General features: G+C 31.4%; 3 protein-coding genes across 6 annotated transcripts; 2 read left to right on the top strand and 1 right to left on the bottom strand.

The window, feature by feature from the left end:
- Positions 1–635: 635 nt before the first annotated feature.
- Positions 636–10,231, bottom strand: LOC116346371 (ATP-binding cassette sub-family G member 8). Of its 4 annotated transcripts, none has more exons than XM_031776382.1 (12): positions 10,206–10,231; positions 9,100–9,254; positions 4,643–4,782; positions 3,870–3,989; positions 3,084–3,748; positions 2,761–3,020; positions 2,280–2,667; positions 2,143–2,175; positions 1,610–2,046; positions 1,431–1,545; positions 1,037–1,317; positions 636–949 (listed from the first exon to the last, which is right to left on the bottom strand). In XM_031776382.1, the coding sequence occupies exons 3-12, from the start codon at positions 4,777–4,779 to the stop codon at positions 710–712; spliced, it is 2,676 nt and encodes an 891-aa protein (XP_031632242.1). In that variant the 5' UTR covers positions 4,780–4,782; positions 9,100–9,254; positions 10,206–10,231; the 3' UTR covers positions 636–709. The 4 variants fall into 4 exon arrangements, with proteins under 4 accessions (XP_031632242.1, XP_031632241.1, XP_031632243.1 ...); XM_031776381.1 differs by lacking the exon at positions 10,206–10,231 and adding an exon at positions 10,051–10,157; XM_031776383.1 differs by lacking the exon at positions 10,206–10,231 and having other exon boundaries at positions 9,092–9,919.
- A 1,056-nt stretch (positions 10,232–11,287) lies between these two features.
- LOC116346323 (ATP-binding cassette sub-family G member 5) lies at positions 11,288–14,507 on the top strand. The gene is made up of 10 exons (XM_031776302.1): positions 11,288–11,435; positions 11,547–11,654; positions 12,066–12,642; positions 12,720–12,885; positions 12,964–13,093; positions 13,171–13,217; positions 13,275–13,486; positions 13,566–13,704; positions 13,789–13,975; positions 14,107–14,507. Exons 2-10 carry the CDS (start codon positions 11,601–11,603, stop codon positions 14,410–14,412), a joined length of 1,818 nt encoding a protein of 605 aa, XP_031632162.1. The 5' UTR covers positions 11,288–11,435; positions 11,547–11,600; the 3' UTR covers positions 14,413–14,507.
- Positions 14,508–14,569: 62 nt separating this feature from the next.
- LOC116346445 lies at positions 14,570–16,215 on the top strand. Its single transcript, XM_031776492.1, has 8 exons — positions 14,570–14,765; positions 14,834–14,930; positions 14,996–15,166; positions 15,305–15,362; positions 15,434–15,543; positions 15,612–15,796; positions 15,862–15,960; positions 16,018–16,215. Exons 1-8 carry the CDS (start codon positions 14,611–14,613, stop codon positions 16,103–16,105), a joined length of 963 nt encoding a protein of 320 aa, XP_031632352.1. The 5' UTR covers positions 14,570–14,610; the 3' UTR covers positions 16,106–16,215.
- The last annotated feature ends 471 nt before the right edge of the window (positions 16,216–16,686 follow it).

Below are 16,686 nucleotides of genomic sequence, written 5' to 3'. Positions count from 1 at the left end.
AAATAATAGAATATAGTTCAGATTTTTGTTAACCAGAATTAGTTTTTTGGAAGAAAAGAAGAAATGTCTTTTTCATTTCTCATCTATTCAATATATGTTCGGCTTTCAATCACATATGATTCGAACAATTTACTGGAATTCTACAAAGCAATAAGGAAACATATATTTGTAAATACACTTTTCTAAATCAAACCTTGAAAGAAAAATCATCATTTGTTATTTGAAAAAAAGAGAGTCTAAATTATATTATGTCTAATTTTACAAATGTAAAAACAAATTTCATAATAAAATGTATAAAAATTAAAACACGTTTATTCTATTAATGCAAGAATTTTTTATTCGCCATTATAAATACAATTCATACAATCATTAATTTTCCAAAATGAACATAAATGCTTACTATTTCAAAATCATTTTTCTTCGTATAACATTTGCACATTCTGATGTTTTTTTAGAAATGAAATAAAATCGATTTGTGAGTGATAAATACACGTGTAATTAAATCTTTCAAATAAAACTTACAAAATAATTTTTACGCTGACATGGACAAAGTCAAAAAATTTGACGTGACAATGAATGAAATTCAGTCCTCAGTATGACCAATGACCATGTTACGCGTATGACCATGATATATGTATATGTTTATGTCACTTTGTTTTATTGCAAATATTGTTTTTTTTTTTTGTATACGTTTCAACAATTGATGTAATTAGGAATTTTTCACTTTGCTGCTTTTCTTTTGGAACAGTTTTCGTACGTTAGTAATGAACACCAGGCAAGTGAGAACAAATATCACAAACCACGTTATTGACAATGCAATTATTGTAAACGATTCTGGATCTTTTGAGTCGAGAATGTGATTTTCCCGAAGTAACCAATGATCGGCCAGAACCTTCGTGCCATTCGGTATAGGACATGGATGTTGTACAATGATCTCTTGTCGTTGGACCTAAATAATAGAATAAAAAAATTGGAACATTCAATAAAAATACGGAAAACATGTAGATGACAAATCAAAGATTTCTTTAACACTCACATGCTTATTTCGACACAATTGTTGACCAGCTGTATTTGCCAATGTTTCTTGAGTGAATTCATTATATATTATAATTGGCAAGAGCCATCTTTGTGGTGAAAAACTTTCAAACCACCACAAATATGAGGCTATCTCACCGATGTGCACACTATAACCTCCGACTGTTGTGATCGCCATAATCAATAACATCAATAAGATGGAAGATGCCATTTTCGTATTTACGAGGTGCGAACAGAAATGTGCAAGTATTTGTAATACAGTTAAAAAAAGTAGCATGTAACCTACAATATGACACAAATAGAATTAATAAATCACTATATATACATGTGCGTTATATAATCAAACACATATAAGAAAAAATTCAAATACTGCAACAAAAAACCAATTTCCATACCAATATACTGCCAGATGTTATTTTCATCTGAATTTGAATACAGGCCCGACATAGAATGAGCAGGAAGGAGATATGCCAACCATATACACAAAGATGGCAATAGATTTAGAAGAACCTATTTGATTATTAATTTCGTTAACATTTTCTATTCTTTTTTTTACAAATAATTGGTGCTATACCTGTGTTATAATGTAAACAGTTCCACCATAAAATTTTAACGCAATATCTTTTTCGGCATATTTTCTATCTGTGTGAATATCCTTTATGGTCATGAATAATAAGGGAAACACACCAAGTATCATCACGCTGTGGTGATAGCCGAAACGATCATTATATTTCAATTGCGGATCACTTGATGGAACATCCCAATAAATACAGCCGATTAATAACGACAGAATGGCTGCGACAATAAGCTTACTAATCCATGATAATATCGATCCGGGCTGTTTGTAGATGATAAAACGCTTGAATAGTGCATAAAATTGACCACAGAAACCGGCAGTGCGGACAAAGTATGGCAAAGCAGTTGGTGGAGCAGCTAAAGGTGGCTCGGAATTCATTTGATCCCATGCATTGGCTAATGTTTCAATTCTTGCTGATGATTCTAGCATCGCAGCTTAAAGTATTAAATTATATAAAATAGTAAGGATAAAAATTTTATCATAAAATAATATAAAATAAATAAATTAAATTAATTTGAAGAAATACGTACCAGCAGATAAATCATCTAATGTCACTAAGTCCACTGAAATGAAATGGAAATATTTGAAAGTAAAATTTTAGTTGTATTTGATTTGAAATAAATAAACCATAAGTTTAAACTAAAATATACTATCGCATACTACGTACAGTAATAGTCAGCTGGATTTTTAAAGGGTGGACATGGAAAACCAACACTTCCCATATAACGTGGTAGATCTGAACGACTCCCGCTATACACAGTACGTCCCCCACTCATCAAAAGAACACCTGAGCACATGGACAGTATTTCGAATGTTGGTGGTTGCAAAGTCATGATAACCATTTTACCGTTGCTGCACCATTGTCGCAGATATTCGACTAGAAAGAACGTATCAAATATATCCATATTTGTCGTAATCTGATCTAATATCAATACAGTTGCATCTGTAAGCAATTGACAGGCGACGCAAAGACGCTGTTTTTCTGATTGTGTTAAGCGTGATATATTTGAAGCCCTCACACTTGATAAGCCCAAGTCATCAATGAGAACGTTTATCTAAAAAAAAAAATGATAAATGAATTAAAATCTTTTTGATTTTGTTTTAGCTTTCAGCATAATATAAAATAAAAGTAGCAAAAAAATCCGTACCTGTTGCTTAGAATTAATTGTTGCATTTGGTCCGCGAAGTGTTGCATAAAAATTAAGTATACTTTTTACGCTCATCCGTGGATCAAGTGAACATTTTTCCGGTGCTGGCACGTAACTACATAGATTTTTCAATCCATGTTGTGAAATTCGTTGTCCGTTTATTAGAATTTCGCCCGATGTTCTATCCTTTAGTCCGGCAAGAGTTTCTAAAAGTTGAGTTCCTTCATGACTTGATGTTGCCATTACAGCAAATAAGTCACCTGCAACAAGAATGATTATAATAATATTTTTCTTAATTCAATTGGTTAGAGCTCGAAACTCACCAGCTTTTGCTTGAAAAGATACTCCTCTCAAATTCGGTTCAATATCCAAACAATGTACCTGTATATTGGGGTAAACAAGTGCCATTGCAGCAGATTGACGACGTGATGGTGATAAATTTGATAATGGAACATCGGATACATAGTGTCGCATATGTCTTTGATAGTCTCTACCAATCGTATCATGAATCGTTTCATGTCCGCTTGTGCCACCCAATAGATCTGCCTCACTATGGGAACGATAGTTTGTCGATCCATAGTGCTTTCCACCATTCATTTGATTATGCAAATGAATTCCAGCTATACTCGCTCGACTATGTTGTCGCAATGCGGATAGGGATGGATTAGCTCCACTATGCATATATGGACTAGGTCGCGAATTGCCCATTCCAATTGCACGAAAGTCTGACTCACTTCGAAACTTACGAATTTGTTTATTAGGCGGATTGCGACCACGATGTGTTGTTGTTTCATTATCACTACTATCGTAGCCAGATGAAATAGCACCAGAACTATCTCGATAACCATTGTTTGTGTGGCCTTTATAGCCCGGCCCAGGTCCTGCTCGATGTGAACGTTGTGAAGACATATTTGGTGGAAAAACGCGTGGTAGACCGAACTTAAGATAGGTATACATGTTTGAACTTAAGGGACTTTTTGGCCCATACCTTTAATATAAAAATGTGAAAACCAATAAATCATATGAAAAATTCAAAGCTATTTCATCTTATGATTATTAATATCTATAGATTAATGTGATTACTCATTTTGTTTTCAAATAATATTTACCTAGGATGATTTAATATTGACTGAACAGTGGTATCTCTCAGCTGAAAGTTTCCATATGGCAGTGGTGATTTATCCGATGAGCCCAAGGCACTATCAGTAAAGTCTGAATTCAAATTTTGCCTATATAGAAGAAGAATATTATACTTTTATACGAAAATGTTTGTAAAATATAGTGTTGTATTCACTGAAGTTGTTTACATGTAAAGTATGAACAATTTCTGAAGGAGGAACTATTTCATCGCAATATGTTGTGTTATATGAAATGCGGAAAAGTAAGTATTGCATTGTAGATCCACGGCATTTTTTTTGATTAAATGCACTGAATTTTTCAAAACGTTACAAGTGAATTAAATGCATCTCAATATTTGTTACGAAAGTAAAAGAAATTTAAAAAAAAACGTGAAAGAAGCGAAATGGGGAGAAGATATAATTACATGGGTGATGAAAAAACGAAATTTTTTTACTGTTTGTTTTATTATTATGTTTGGCGCTTCAAAACAATTCGTAAAGAAGTGATTCTTTTATGCACTAATTTTCGCAGACTCTCATCTTGCAAATGTTTATTCATCTTTCGTCGGCTTTATTCGATTTTCTCTTTATGTATTTTTCTCGGCTCAATCGTTTTATTTATTTTCTTTTTACTTTTGAAAATTAAACTTGAATTTGTTCGATATAGTCTGTGATTTCTTTTTGCAATGAATGCATTGATTGAGCCGGAATTCTTAGCATCAAATTTACTTGTAGTTTTATAATGTTTCGAAATGTTTTATTACCTATAAATTGACCAGGCGTGCAGATCTTCTGAAGCAGCCGGTATTATTGGCGCATTTGGACCTTGTGGTACTGAATAACGTCTCTCATTTCGGTCACGTTGGTGATGTGATGAATAGCCCATATTGTTCAATTCCATTTTCTATAAAAGATATAACATGTGAGATATTAAAGACGTTTAAAATTAGACTTTTAGTTCCATGTTCCAATTTAAAAATAATCTTAGATACATTAAAGAGAAAATATTGTTTTTCATAAAAAAGACTAAGATCACAAAATAATCAATTCATTCAAATGAATCTTTTATGTGGATCAAAATTATGTTGCAGTTATTCAAAAGATTTATTTTTCCCAAATAAATGCACTTTTTTCTATTGTAACTTATATTCCCGTTCAACAAATAACTACAACGGCATTTAAATGGTGAATGCACATTTGAATCTATACAAATAGACAATGATGAAACATCTTTCAAATTGGAAAATTGGACCTTTTTCCATACTCAATCAACATCGGATTTTTGTTCCGTTAAAATTATACTAATTTCCAAGATCATAAAAAAATTCGTCGGTTATTTGTTCAACTTATTAAATTCAACTGCTATCTCTTCAAAATAGAAAATAATTTCTTTTTCATATTTATTTTGAAAAATATATTGTTTTTTACTCTTAAATCTTTTTTTTTAAATCCCATGATGATAAAGTTATTTGACTTCAATGGCTATATCAAATATTTCAAGTGATTTGTTGAAATTAACAACTGAGCTGTTCGTATAATTAAATATGGACCAGCTAGAATATTCGTGACCTCAAGAAAAAATCTAAAACTTATCTTCAGAATTGTATTCGGTCGTATTCGGTCAACACAATAGAGGAGCTTTGGCACTAATATTAAAGCGATATATTGAAAATATGAGCAAGATTTTGCATTTTTTCATTATTTTGTTAAAGTGATATTGGAAATGCGATCCTTTTTAATCGCGAGTTGTCGAAGAAGTGAATCTTAAAAAACCACGTACTTGCAGTATTGAATGAACTTGTACTTGTGAAACATTTATGTTTGCACAATTCAAACAATTTGCGGTACGTGTATGTAATCAATCCATTTTATTCAAATTAACTGTGATGCAACTGATGTTAATCAATGTAAAGCGATTATCCATAATTATTATGGTCAGATCACCTTCAGATTCATATACCAATTGTATTTTTTTATGATTTCGCTATGTTCACAATCCGAAAATCCTCTTCATCAAGGCTGAAGAATCTGAAAGATTTGACTCGAAAATATCTCACACAAATGAAAGTTATATTGTGTGCAACAAAGAGTGAATTAATTTCATTTTAGCAACTCACTTATTTTAAACAACACACCTTATCTACCTGTGCGTGTAATGTCTCGATTAGCTTGACTGAACTGTCACTCATGAAATGAATTTTGCCTTCTCTTATTCATATGAATAACGAATACACCAACTATGAATAGTGTGGAGTTGTGGGTAGATTTTTTTAATAAGGAAAAGGTGCGTCACGTATATAAACCCAGCATTAATATTGCATATACATAATAATAATGCAACGAACAAAATATGAGCGGATGTGCATCGAATGATTTCAATCAAAGTTCTTTTCATCGTACTTTAAATATGACCAAACCAACCTGTATTATCTGTTTCATATATGAATGAATTTTATTTTCAATAATCGATTTATTGGAGTTTAAAATGAAATCAGTAATATATTTAACAATTTCGATTCATTAAATGAAAGCTCTAGAAGCCAATCACTTATCATAATATCCCAATGTTTTGATAGTTTATCCGAATAATTTGAAGATGTATTCTTCTGTTGCATCTTCGATTTCATTCAATGTCTTCAGCTATGCGTCTTTAGCCTTGTGATTTTCAAAGTTCACTGACATTTGGTTTGCGGTATTTTAGCCATAAGAATCTTAGACATTAACTGTAATCTTGGTTTTCGTTTTCATTTTCATTTACATCAACGTCAAGATATAAAAACGCTGAAGAAAAAAAACGCTATTTCTTAAACAGGTTTCCGTTAGTATTTGCTTTTACACATGCATCATTACAAAATTTGTCATCATTATTTGTCACAACATATAGTGTTAGATCAACCATTTAGTAAGAGGTTTTACAGTTGTAAAACATATTTTAATTTAATTTGTTTACTATTTATATCATAATGTTTATGAGTGCGAGAGGCTCTTATAGTCAAACATTTTTTTGTCACACTGTAAAGTCAACTAAAGAACTTTTTTTCAAGTCGCTGAAGTTCACTGCAATTACAAGTACAAGAAAAAAATGATTTCATCAAGAAATTTGCTTGAAGTTCTTGTTTTGCATTTCTCCACATTTTCTTTATTTTTTTCTCATCGTAAAGAGAATGTTCTTAAGATTTTTTCACATGAAATAGTTTCAGATCATTGTTTTTATTATGACGATGAGAATTCTAACTCAAAAAGTATAGCAAATTGTGTTTGTACTACCTAGAATTTAAAATAACTTTTTTTAGATATCTCTTATTCTTTCTTATTTCTTCAAATTGCCTCACTTTCATGTTCTATTTAAGCAAAAAAAATGTTTTGACCAATCTTAACGTGTACATTTTGGTCTAACTCCAATTATCGAGTTCTCCATCGGAGAAATGCAAGTTGAAATTTGATTTAAAAAAAATAGTAGGGCAAAAGATAAACTCATGCGGACATGCAACAACTCAAATGGTGTCGATAGAGTCGAAAAATTAAGTTTTATTTCACTATTGAATTGAAAGTAAAATAGTACGGTATGGCCATGGATCTATTTGCAAATATGCAAACCAAGATTGAAATCTTTTTGCTTACTTTCAGTCTTTTCCGGCTGGGTGGTTCCCGTCTTGAGTTTAACGAATATTTTAACAAAGAAAATCATTGGAAACACGACGTAAAGTCTGCGTTATTACTGAATACGAAGATGAGGTTTTTGTTTACACATTGAACGATGAGTCAAACATATAAGTGAAAATTTTAAATGCAACATGTAGGTAAAACACCTACTTCACACATTGTTGACTTCGAACAATCGTCATCAGCACATTTGAAAACTTGATTTGTGCAGTGTTTTGCATAATTTTCTTATTGTGTATATTTTCTGCAAATCACACAAAAAACGACAATTACATGTTTTTTTTTTGTTTTCATAGTTTGGATGTGTTAACATTTGTATGTGACGTAAACGATTTTAGCAACATAAAAAAAAATCAATAAAATAAATTAAAAGAGAAATTGTAGCGTGAACGTGAACCATAGAACGCATCGTTGTTGATCATCCATATTTTTCAACGGTCTTTAATGTACAGAAAATGTTTTTGTCATCTAAAGGTATAACAGTACATAAATTCTTTGTGACCTACAATAATCGATACCGCTGATTTGTCGCTGTTTAATGCCAGCAAACGGCACAGCTGAAATGGGAGCAAACAAACAATAGGAGATGAACACTATATTTAGTGATTTGTGTGTGATTTTTATATATGTTTTCTTATTATATTGATGTGAATTCAATTTGTAAGAATTAAGAAAAACAATGATGTGCATTTTTCAAAACAGTGAAGAAATGACGATGATTTCCAATTTCCAGTTGCATATAGTAAATTTGATTCTGGTTTGTTGATTTGCACTTACTTTATCATAAGCTAATTGTATTTCTTCTCATTAAATTCGTCATGATACATTTTATTTAAAGAATGTTACTGTTTTTTGGTATTTGTAAAACTTCCAGTTATATGACATGTATAACATATTTAAATCATCAGCTATTGAAAAGATTTGATAGTTTGGTGACAAAAATGTCTTTTAAAATCTGTTTCGAAAATAAAAAATGTATCCAGTTTCTTTTTCTTTTATAAACAGCTTTCATTGTCTGACCACAACGTTATTGGAGCAAAAACTCATGTAGACTATTTGTGAACGATAAACCAGGAGAATGTGATGGAATTTTTCTTAAATACCAAAACTACGAAGTGTTTAAAAGCAAATATGAAGAATCCGTTATCACACAGAATGACACTAAAATTTACATATGAATGAATCAAATTTCAGAAAGAGTGTTGAACTAGGTGTTGAATTGTGATTTAATTTATATAAGTCACACGTAGTGAGTGACTTTGTAAAGTTCGATTTTTTATATATTGTTGTATAGTTTGGAGAAAAATTGCTATTTGTAACGCAAAATATTATTCACGTGTTTATTTACCAAAACAAATAATTCATTTTATTATAGATAATCAAATAAATTTAATAATAAAACTTATTTTCCTGTTCAAAAATTTGTATTAGACTTTATTTTTGTATCAAGAAAAAAAAGTTTTATCATTAAAGTTATTTAGTTAGATAACTAATGCAATATTAATTATAATAATTTTCACTCAAAATCATCACTTATAATAATAACATACCAACTTACCAATGCCAAAAATAAAACATCCACAAAAAATTATTAGTTCATCTTAGTTGTACATCCTTATTACGTCAAAAATTCACTGTCACATTAAATATATAAACAAGTCTTTTAACCTTTTGTTTCGCACAGGATTTCTCTGTAACGTTTTATTCACGAAACTATCCAAATTACAGAAAAAAAAAAATCAAATTAAAAAGATTGTAAGCACAGACCATTCAATGGTCAGTTGTAATTTCGTTTTCTTGGTTAAAGTTGTTCAACATAAAATCAGCACCAATAGCACAATAGTTTGCTGAAAGATACACTGTCATCAACGACGAAACAGGTTTTTAATTCGATCCATTGTAATGTTCAGTTGTTCGCGCAAAAGAACGTACGCTTAAATAAAAGCAAAAGAACAAGAAGAACATAACATAATGAGAAAGATATTTGTGCGAGAAAGAACTACAGAAAGCATATAACACGATGTTTTCGGACGCTACCACTTGATGGTCGAAATACGGTTCATATATTTTTAATGGTTTTTCTCAAAATACTTCTTTAATTTTTTTCTCTGTCTTTCATTACATGCTTTTCTATTTCAATCGGCGGTAAAGAGACGCTAAGTTGGTCAATTTCGATCTAATAATGGTCAATATATCTGCGCTTGTGGAACATGTGAGGAAAGAATGTCGTCACTTTGATACAAAAATTTACAAAATATCTATATCACATTTTTTTTCTTTTTATCAGAACTAAATACTAATAAAATAAGCTATTACTTTCGCAAATTCTAACATTATTGAACACTGAAGGGATTTGCTTCAATACAGCAATAAAACATCAAAAAATTCAAGGACTGTGTTATTATTCATTACACATTCAACTGAATAGCGCTTTTTCTCTTTCTATTTGAATTAATATTGTACCTATATATTTAGAGCACTTATTCATAATAATCGTAGCAATACCCACTTTTAAGATGTTATGGAAATATTTTCATATATCTTTAAATTATTAATTCATTATGTTTTTGGTATATTTAATTAAGTCGAAATGGATCCATTTTGAACTTTGAATAATTGTTTTTCAAATGCTTTAAAAAATAATCAAGTTCTAATTGCATTTACTTCTGGATTTTTTATTTATGTAGTAGTATATTTTTTATTAGCACAATAAATTATGAACTCAATTTAGTTTTGAAAAAAAAAAAAAAAAAACTATGTAAAATTTGGTGTAAACAACTTCAAACAGAATTAAACCGAATTACTGTTCGTAACACTAGTAAAAATATTCGTTCAACTACCGTCACAAGCGACTAGGCATTACTAAATTCACCAACCTTGTACATGTAGGTGCGATCGTACACTCTTTGTCTATACTGCTTTTGTGTGTTGGATCGGCATTAAAATTTCTCGTGGGAATGAGACAACCGTATCGCGCTTGCGGAGCAAATATAGCGAATAAGAATTGTGCTAGAAGAGATCGTGCATTGTGAAACAACATTATGCGCACTAAAGCGTAAATTTTCTTCTTCTTCGCCCATATATACATATATTTCCGATGGTAAAAGAAAACGCAAATGAAGTTCACCTGCCCTGTGTTAAGATCAATTCTAATCCAAACCATCAACCATGAATTTTTCCCATTAATCCCGGATTTTTCCAAAAATAAATGTGGAATTAAATTCCTTGAATCATATGGTAGTATAGATTCCTAGTATATTATGAATCACTAGTGGCATTTACCGTTTTCACAATCAAGTGACTTTAAATTGGAGAAGAACCAGTTCATGACTCAAACTTAGATCATCAATTCAATAAAAAACACTTTCAAACATTTGCTCATAATTTGAGTGCAACAACAATAATTTTTTATTACAACATTTATTCTGAATATTTTGGTCAAACAAGGATTTTTTAGGGTAAATTATATGGAATTTATCAATGTTGCATTTATCAATCTGAGTGTGATTTTTAAAAATTCAGTTGGAATGTTCCCAATTAGATATAGGTATATATACCTGTATGTGTTCTTGTGGTTGATTTCTGATGCTGCTATTCAATGAAGTCAACAGGTAGCGTCATTCCACAACTATTTGGAAGAGAGATAGCAAATGTATGCGTGCGATGAGTGGTATGTAGTCGACCCGTTCACACATTCTTCACTCACAATTTACCGCACGTATTGCACACAATAACTTCTGCACGGCCATAGTTTGTGTTTTGACTCTTAAGAGTGAAGGTGCTTAAAACGAATTTTCCGCTACATAGAATTTATTCATTTGTATGCAATAGTTAGTCGAATAAAATGCCAACACACTCTTAGCTAAGCTAAAATAATATATTTTTGGAATAAATGTAGGTCTACTGATGAGAAATTTATACATTTCTTTAGTGGTTGAATCTTTCAAATTTACAAGCAAATTAAACTAAACGTTTTTTTTATTTTTATTTTAAATTAAAAAATAGGATTATTTTCATATTACTGATTTGAAACCGAGTTGCTTAAAAGAATATATCAACATGATTGGAAGTGATTATGTACTTGAAGCTCATAATATATATCATACGGCTGAGGTAATGTTCAAATTCCGCCACATATACACTGTCGTTAAAAAATTTTGAGGCGAGCATAATCGTAGAATAGTTGGTTTTAACAATATTTGGTAGACAAAGACTTTGAGACTCTACCAATTTTGAATGCATAAAAATATGACCCAGTGAATAAAAAAATAAATAGTAGTATATTAAATTTTGGCTAAAAATGCAAGTAGACCAAAGTGTTCTTCGAAGTTTATCTTTTCAGTATGATATTGCCCACTTAAATGTACGAAAATGATTAAAAATTGTTGAAAAGCTATAAATTTTCTATATTTTTGCCAAATTATTATTATTATTGAATTGTTTTGTTTCTGATCACTTTGAATTTGAAAATTAGTTAGAGAATTGAACATTTAAAAAATATTTATTGATTTATTAATGTTGTAGGTTGATAGCGGAGGTTGCTTGAATGTCGAAGAAAATTCGGCTCTTGTGCTAAAGGGTGTAAGTTTAACTTTGCATTCAGGCGAAGTAATGGCAGTACTGGGTTCGAAAGGAAGTGGAAAAAAAGCATTGCTCGATGTAATTGCATGTCGTGCTGAAAAAAATACTCGTGGCCAAGTACTCTTGAATGGTTCAACGTTGAATAAATCAATCTTTCAACAGAAATGTGGTTATGTAACGCATTCAGTTGATTTCATTAGTGGGTTGACCGTGTCTCAAACACTCCACTACACACCGACTGTATTCAATGGATATTCAAAAAGTTCAAAAGTGCGTCAAATCCTAGCAGACTTGGCTCTGTCACAGGTAGCCCATAAGCGCGTTGAATATTTAAATACGAGTGAAAAACGGCGACTTTCAATCGGTGTTCAATTGGTTCGGGAGTCGGTTATGGTACTTCTGGATGAGCCAACAATGAATCTCAATCCATTAGATGCGTATTTGCTAGTATCCATTCTGTCAAATTACGCCAAGAAAACTGGCTGTGGCATATTACTTTCGATGGAAAAGCCCCGCTCAGGTAATCTGATAACTATATGTAAGAATTGAAGACTAAATGTAAGTTTCATTCACATTACGTTCATGATCCAATTTCAGACGTTTTTCCATTTTTGGATAGAGCATTGTTCTTATGTCTTGGTGGTGTTGTTTACTCGGGATCTACGCGTGGAATGCTCGAATATTTTCACAGCATTGGGTTTCCTTGTCCACAACTTGAAAATCCATTAATGTACTATCTTTGTCTGTCAACAGTAGATCGAAGGTTTGATTTGATATACAAATGTTGATCTAAACATGGCTAAGGTGACGATCATTTTGTTTTTGAAATTTTATTTTGTAGAAGTCGCGAGCGGTTTGTTGAATCGAGTCAACAAATTGAAGCTTTAGTACAGCGTTTCGCACGAGAAACACCATTACCTGATGTTCCAATAAATCCAATTGGATCTGGGTTTTCCGGCAAGGTTCCATTGGTTAGCAACATTTTGAAAAAAAAAAAGGTTTCTTACAATTTTTTATTTAAATTTATTTTCTTTTTATTAATTATCAGTCGTATGGAAAGCCAAGTGAAATCAAAGTATGGGGAATGCTTTATTTGTATGTATAAATAAAAAACATAAAAAAATCACATATTATCGAATAATTAATTCACAGAAAATTACTTGCCGCTACGTTTTCATGCAGTCACGCTGGATTGAAATCATTATTTCTACGATTATTTGCATTGCCGGCTGCTATGGGTCTTATGTGGATATTTTATAGTAATGTGGGAGATGATGCAAAAGGATTTTATAGCAAAAGTGCTATGATATTAAACATATTGGGCTTGGCCTATGGTACTGGTGTGTGGGTCACAATAAGTTTATGTATGTACAAAAAATCATATCTTTGATTAGTTTTTCGGATATTTTTCGAATTCTGGAATAATTAATTGATTTCGAACAGTTCCACCGTGGCGTAATCGATTTAGCAAAGAATATGATGATGGTTTATATACAGGGACCACATTACTTCTAGCTTACGAATCAGTATCATTGCCTTTTTCAATCATATCAACGGCACTCTCAGTTTGTATCCTATATCCGTGAGTTTTATTATTTTTCAATATAAAATTGTATTATTCTAATAGAAATAATTATGAAACATTATGTTTACACATTTTTTTCAGAATCTTCTTGAACGCCAACGATCCAGACGGCACTGCATTCACATATATGCTGGTTGCATTATGGAGCAGTTATATATTGGCCGAACAGCTTTCAATAACTTTGCTTCTATTTGTTAAATCAAGAATAAATGTTGCGATCATTGTGAGCTATATTTTTTGTGTGAGCCTAGCACTGGCAAGTGGAACGGTACGTTAAGGGAAAATTCACTTAAAAATTGCCATTCTATTATTTATTAATTCTTATTGATTATTTTTCGATTATTGATCGATTATTTTAAATTAATATTGTATTCTTTTCTCTTGTGATTCGCCCTTTAGGTACGTTCATATAAGGGCTTAGCACCATGGCTGCAGGAAAATACAAAAGCAACACATACACGATACGCAAGCACCTTATTACATAGTGCCGTTTTTCTGACGCGTCGTATGAATTGTATACCGAATTCGGTAACTGTTTGTCCACTCACTTCAGAGTATTTGTATGAGAAATTAGGACGGGCTCTTCCCCAAGAAAACATCGATATGGCAGCCTCCATTGGTTTCGCCGTTGGTTTTATCGTATTTAATATGTTACTTTATTTAATTCCAGTTCCCATTTTTATACGCCGGAAATTTAAAGAATGATGCATTATTATTATAATTATTTTTATTATTTAAATAAACAGTACATACATGTAACGTTTAAAGCAATAAATTTAGACATTTCGACAGTCACATTAGACATTTTTTGTTTTCATCTTTTCGAGAGCTGTCAAACTGTATTTGACACTTTGGCTGTCACTTATAAATACGCTCAAAAATTACAACATTTCCAAATTTACAATGGAAAAGAGTCATACAAAATCTCATTGGGGCGAATGTCCAGAAATTTACGACTCAAAATACGAAGTTCAAGATGTATTTTCCATTTATCCACCGGAGAAGCGTTTTAAAATTGAAATGCTTGGTGCAATTGATGAGCCGCATCCAGTAAAAACGTAAGTAATCAAATGATTTTTTACTTAAATTCGTACACAATAATCTGAATTTTTTTTAAATGTTTTAGAGTTCAAATTGAAAATCATTTGGTAACTCAAACGGTCGAACTTCTAAATCATACAAATCGCATAAAATCTATGATTGAGATGTACAGTGAAGAAATGGTAAAAATGTAGCAAAAAAGCAGTAAGATGTATGCTTACATTTGTTTTTTTTTGTTACCTATTAGGTTTATTTGGCGAATCAACGTCAAGTCCTGCCAACAATCACGCTTTCAGCTGACACAAAGGCATGTTTGGAAGAATTACATCAGCCCATTACATCCCCATTCGAAACTCATAAAGTGTCAGATTTCACATTAGGCAAACCGAAAGCAATATCACAAATAAATAAACCAGTGGTAATGGCCGTTATTTCGATTATTTTCATTGTCTCATTCATACATTAATTTCAGTACTTATATAGTATGAGATTCATATTTTTATTGATTATTTTTGATTATTCGTTCTTTTCTTTTCTTCTGTGATTCTTCACTTAGGTAATGGACGTTATTGGCAAAGCATTGACTGGACTTTTGCGCATTAAAGGATTTGATTGTAAGTGAATTTTTTTTATGCAACCAAACTTCTGAGAGAATACTGTTCGAAACGTTATTCAAATAATATAGATTGCACAGAAAGCGGCTTGCTTATGTTCAAGGATGCGATTGAAGAATTTTACAAATGTTTTATGGAAAAAATTAATCAAGTGGTGGTGGCTGATGACAAAGGAATTAATGTGAGTTTCAAAATCAAAGCGCAAATATTTCATATATTTCAATGAAAACATGTATTTTATTTCTTTAGAAAAAGATCGACATAGATACTTTGGAAAAGGCTTACAAAGCGATGTCAAACTCATCTCTCTTGAATCTACATAACTATTACAAAAATGAAATCATCAATCGAAACCGTTCGGAAATAATTCGCTTCAAAAGCACACAAATGGAATATGAGAAACTGGTCGAAGAAAGTGAAAAAATTCAAAAATTGTAAATAATATGAATTTGTATATTGTCTATGTGGTGGTTTATTTTGAATGTATATTTTACTCTAGCAATTTGAAAGAAGAATACATGAACATGATGAACAACATATCCAAGAATGACATGTCACCATCCAGCTCTAATCCAAATGATAGCGATGCCTCCTCAAGGTACTTTTTTCTAACACATTATCTAATAATACCTATTAATTTTAACTTTGATTTCAGTTTCAGTTTTAAAGACAGCAATATGTCGTACGATATGAAACAACAGTCTGATGAAAATACGAATTTGTCATTTTCTATGAGCCAATAGATGTAGCAAACAAAAAGCAAATAGAAATAAGTATCATGATATAATTGTTTGCATTATTATATTTTATTATTGTACCGAACAAATACACTCAATAAGTATACACTGAATAAGTAAGAAAGTAAGAAAGAGATGAATCTGAAAGAGATAGTTATATATGATACATCCTGCATTATCGAAGTTGATAAATTGAACCCTACCCAATAAAATACATTAAATATTTTGATTGTAGTTGTTTTTTGTATGTGCGGCACATGAAACACCCATTTAAACGTCAAAATGACACACAGACACACACACAGACAGATAGAGACTAACACGCTCTTATTCGTATACTGTCCCCATACGAATGATAATGTAATCTTTGCGTTAGGGAAGTGAACACAAAGCATTGAGTACTATGTACTATGATTCGAAAGGTCTTTTCTGTGTATTAAATGTACCGTTGATGCTACTTGATTTGTTGCCGTCGCCGCCGTCGATGTTGGTTGTAGTACACACGACAAACAAATAAGCGCACGGTATTTCATTCATAATCACAGCTTTTGCACACATCAACGCAAACGTCATTTTGTTTGTATTAC

Source organism: Contarinia nasturtii, unplaced genomic scaffold (genome assembly GCF_009176525.2).
Source record: "Contarinia nasturtii isolate CC-2019 unplaced genomic scaffold, AAFC_CNas_1.1 Cnas_scaffold_1500, whole genome shotgun sequence".
NCBI classification, from domain to species: Eukaryota; Metazoa; Arthropoda; class Insecta; order Diptera; family Cecidomyiidae; genus Contarinia; species Contarinia nasturtii.
Note: the sequence above shows the minus strand (reverse complement) of the source record. Positions and strands in the feature narration are given on the sequence as shown.

Coding starts and splice junctions, on each gene's coding strand:
- LOC116346371 (XM_031776382.1), bottom strand. CDS start 4,779: ATGGAATTGAACAATATGGGCTATTCATCACATCACCAACGTGACCGA. Junction 3,990..4,642: donor CACGCCTGGTCAATTTATAG/GTAATAAAACAT, acceptor TCTTCTATATAG/GCAAAATTTGAATTCAGACT. Junction 3,021..3,083: donor ATCTTTTCAAGCAAAAGCTG/GTGAGTTTCGAG, acceptor TTCTTGTTGCAG/GTGACTTATTTGCTGTAATG.
- LOC116346323 (XM_031776302.1), top strand. CDS start 11,601: ATGATTGGAAGTGATTATGTACTTGAAGCTCATAATATATATCATACG. Junction 12,643..12,719: donor GATGGAAAAGCCCCGCTCAG/GTAATCTGATAA, acceptor ATCCAATTTCAG/ACGTTTTTCCATTTTTGGAT. Junction 13,094..13,170: donor TTTCCGGCAAGGTTCCATTG/GTTAGCAACATT, acceptor ATTAATTATCAG/TCGTATGGAAAGCCAAGTGA.
- LOC116346445 (XM_031776492.1), top strand. CDS start 14,611: ATGGAAAAGAGTCATACAAAATCTCATTGGGGCGAATGTCCAGAAATT. Junction 15,167..15,304: donor CACAAATAAATAAACCAGTG/GTAATGGCCGTT, acceptor TTCTTCACTTAG/GTAATGGACGTTATTGGCAA. Junction 15,797..15,861: donor AGTGAAAAAATTCAAAAATT/GTAAATAATATG, acceptor ATTTTACTCTAG/CAATTTGAAAGAAGAATACA.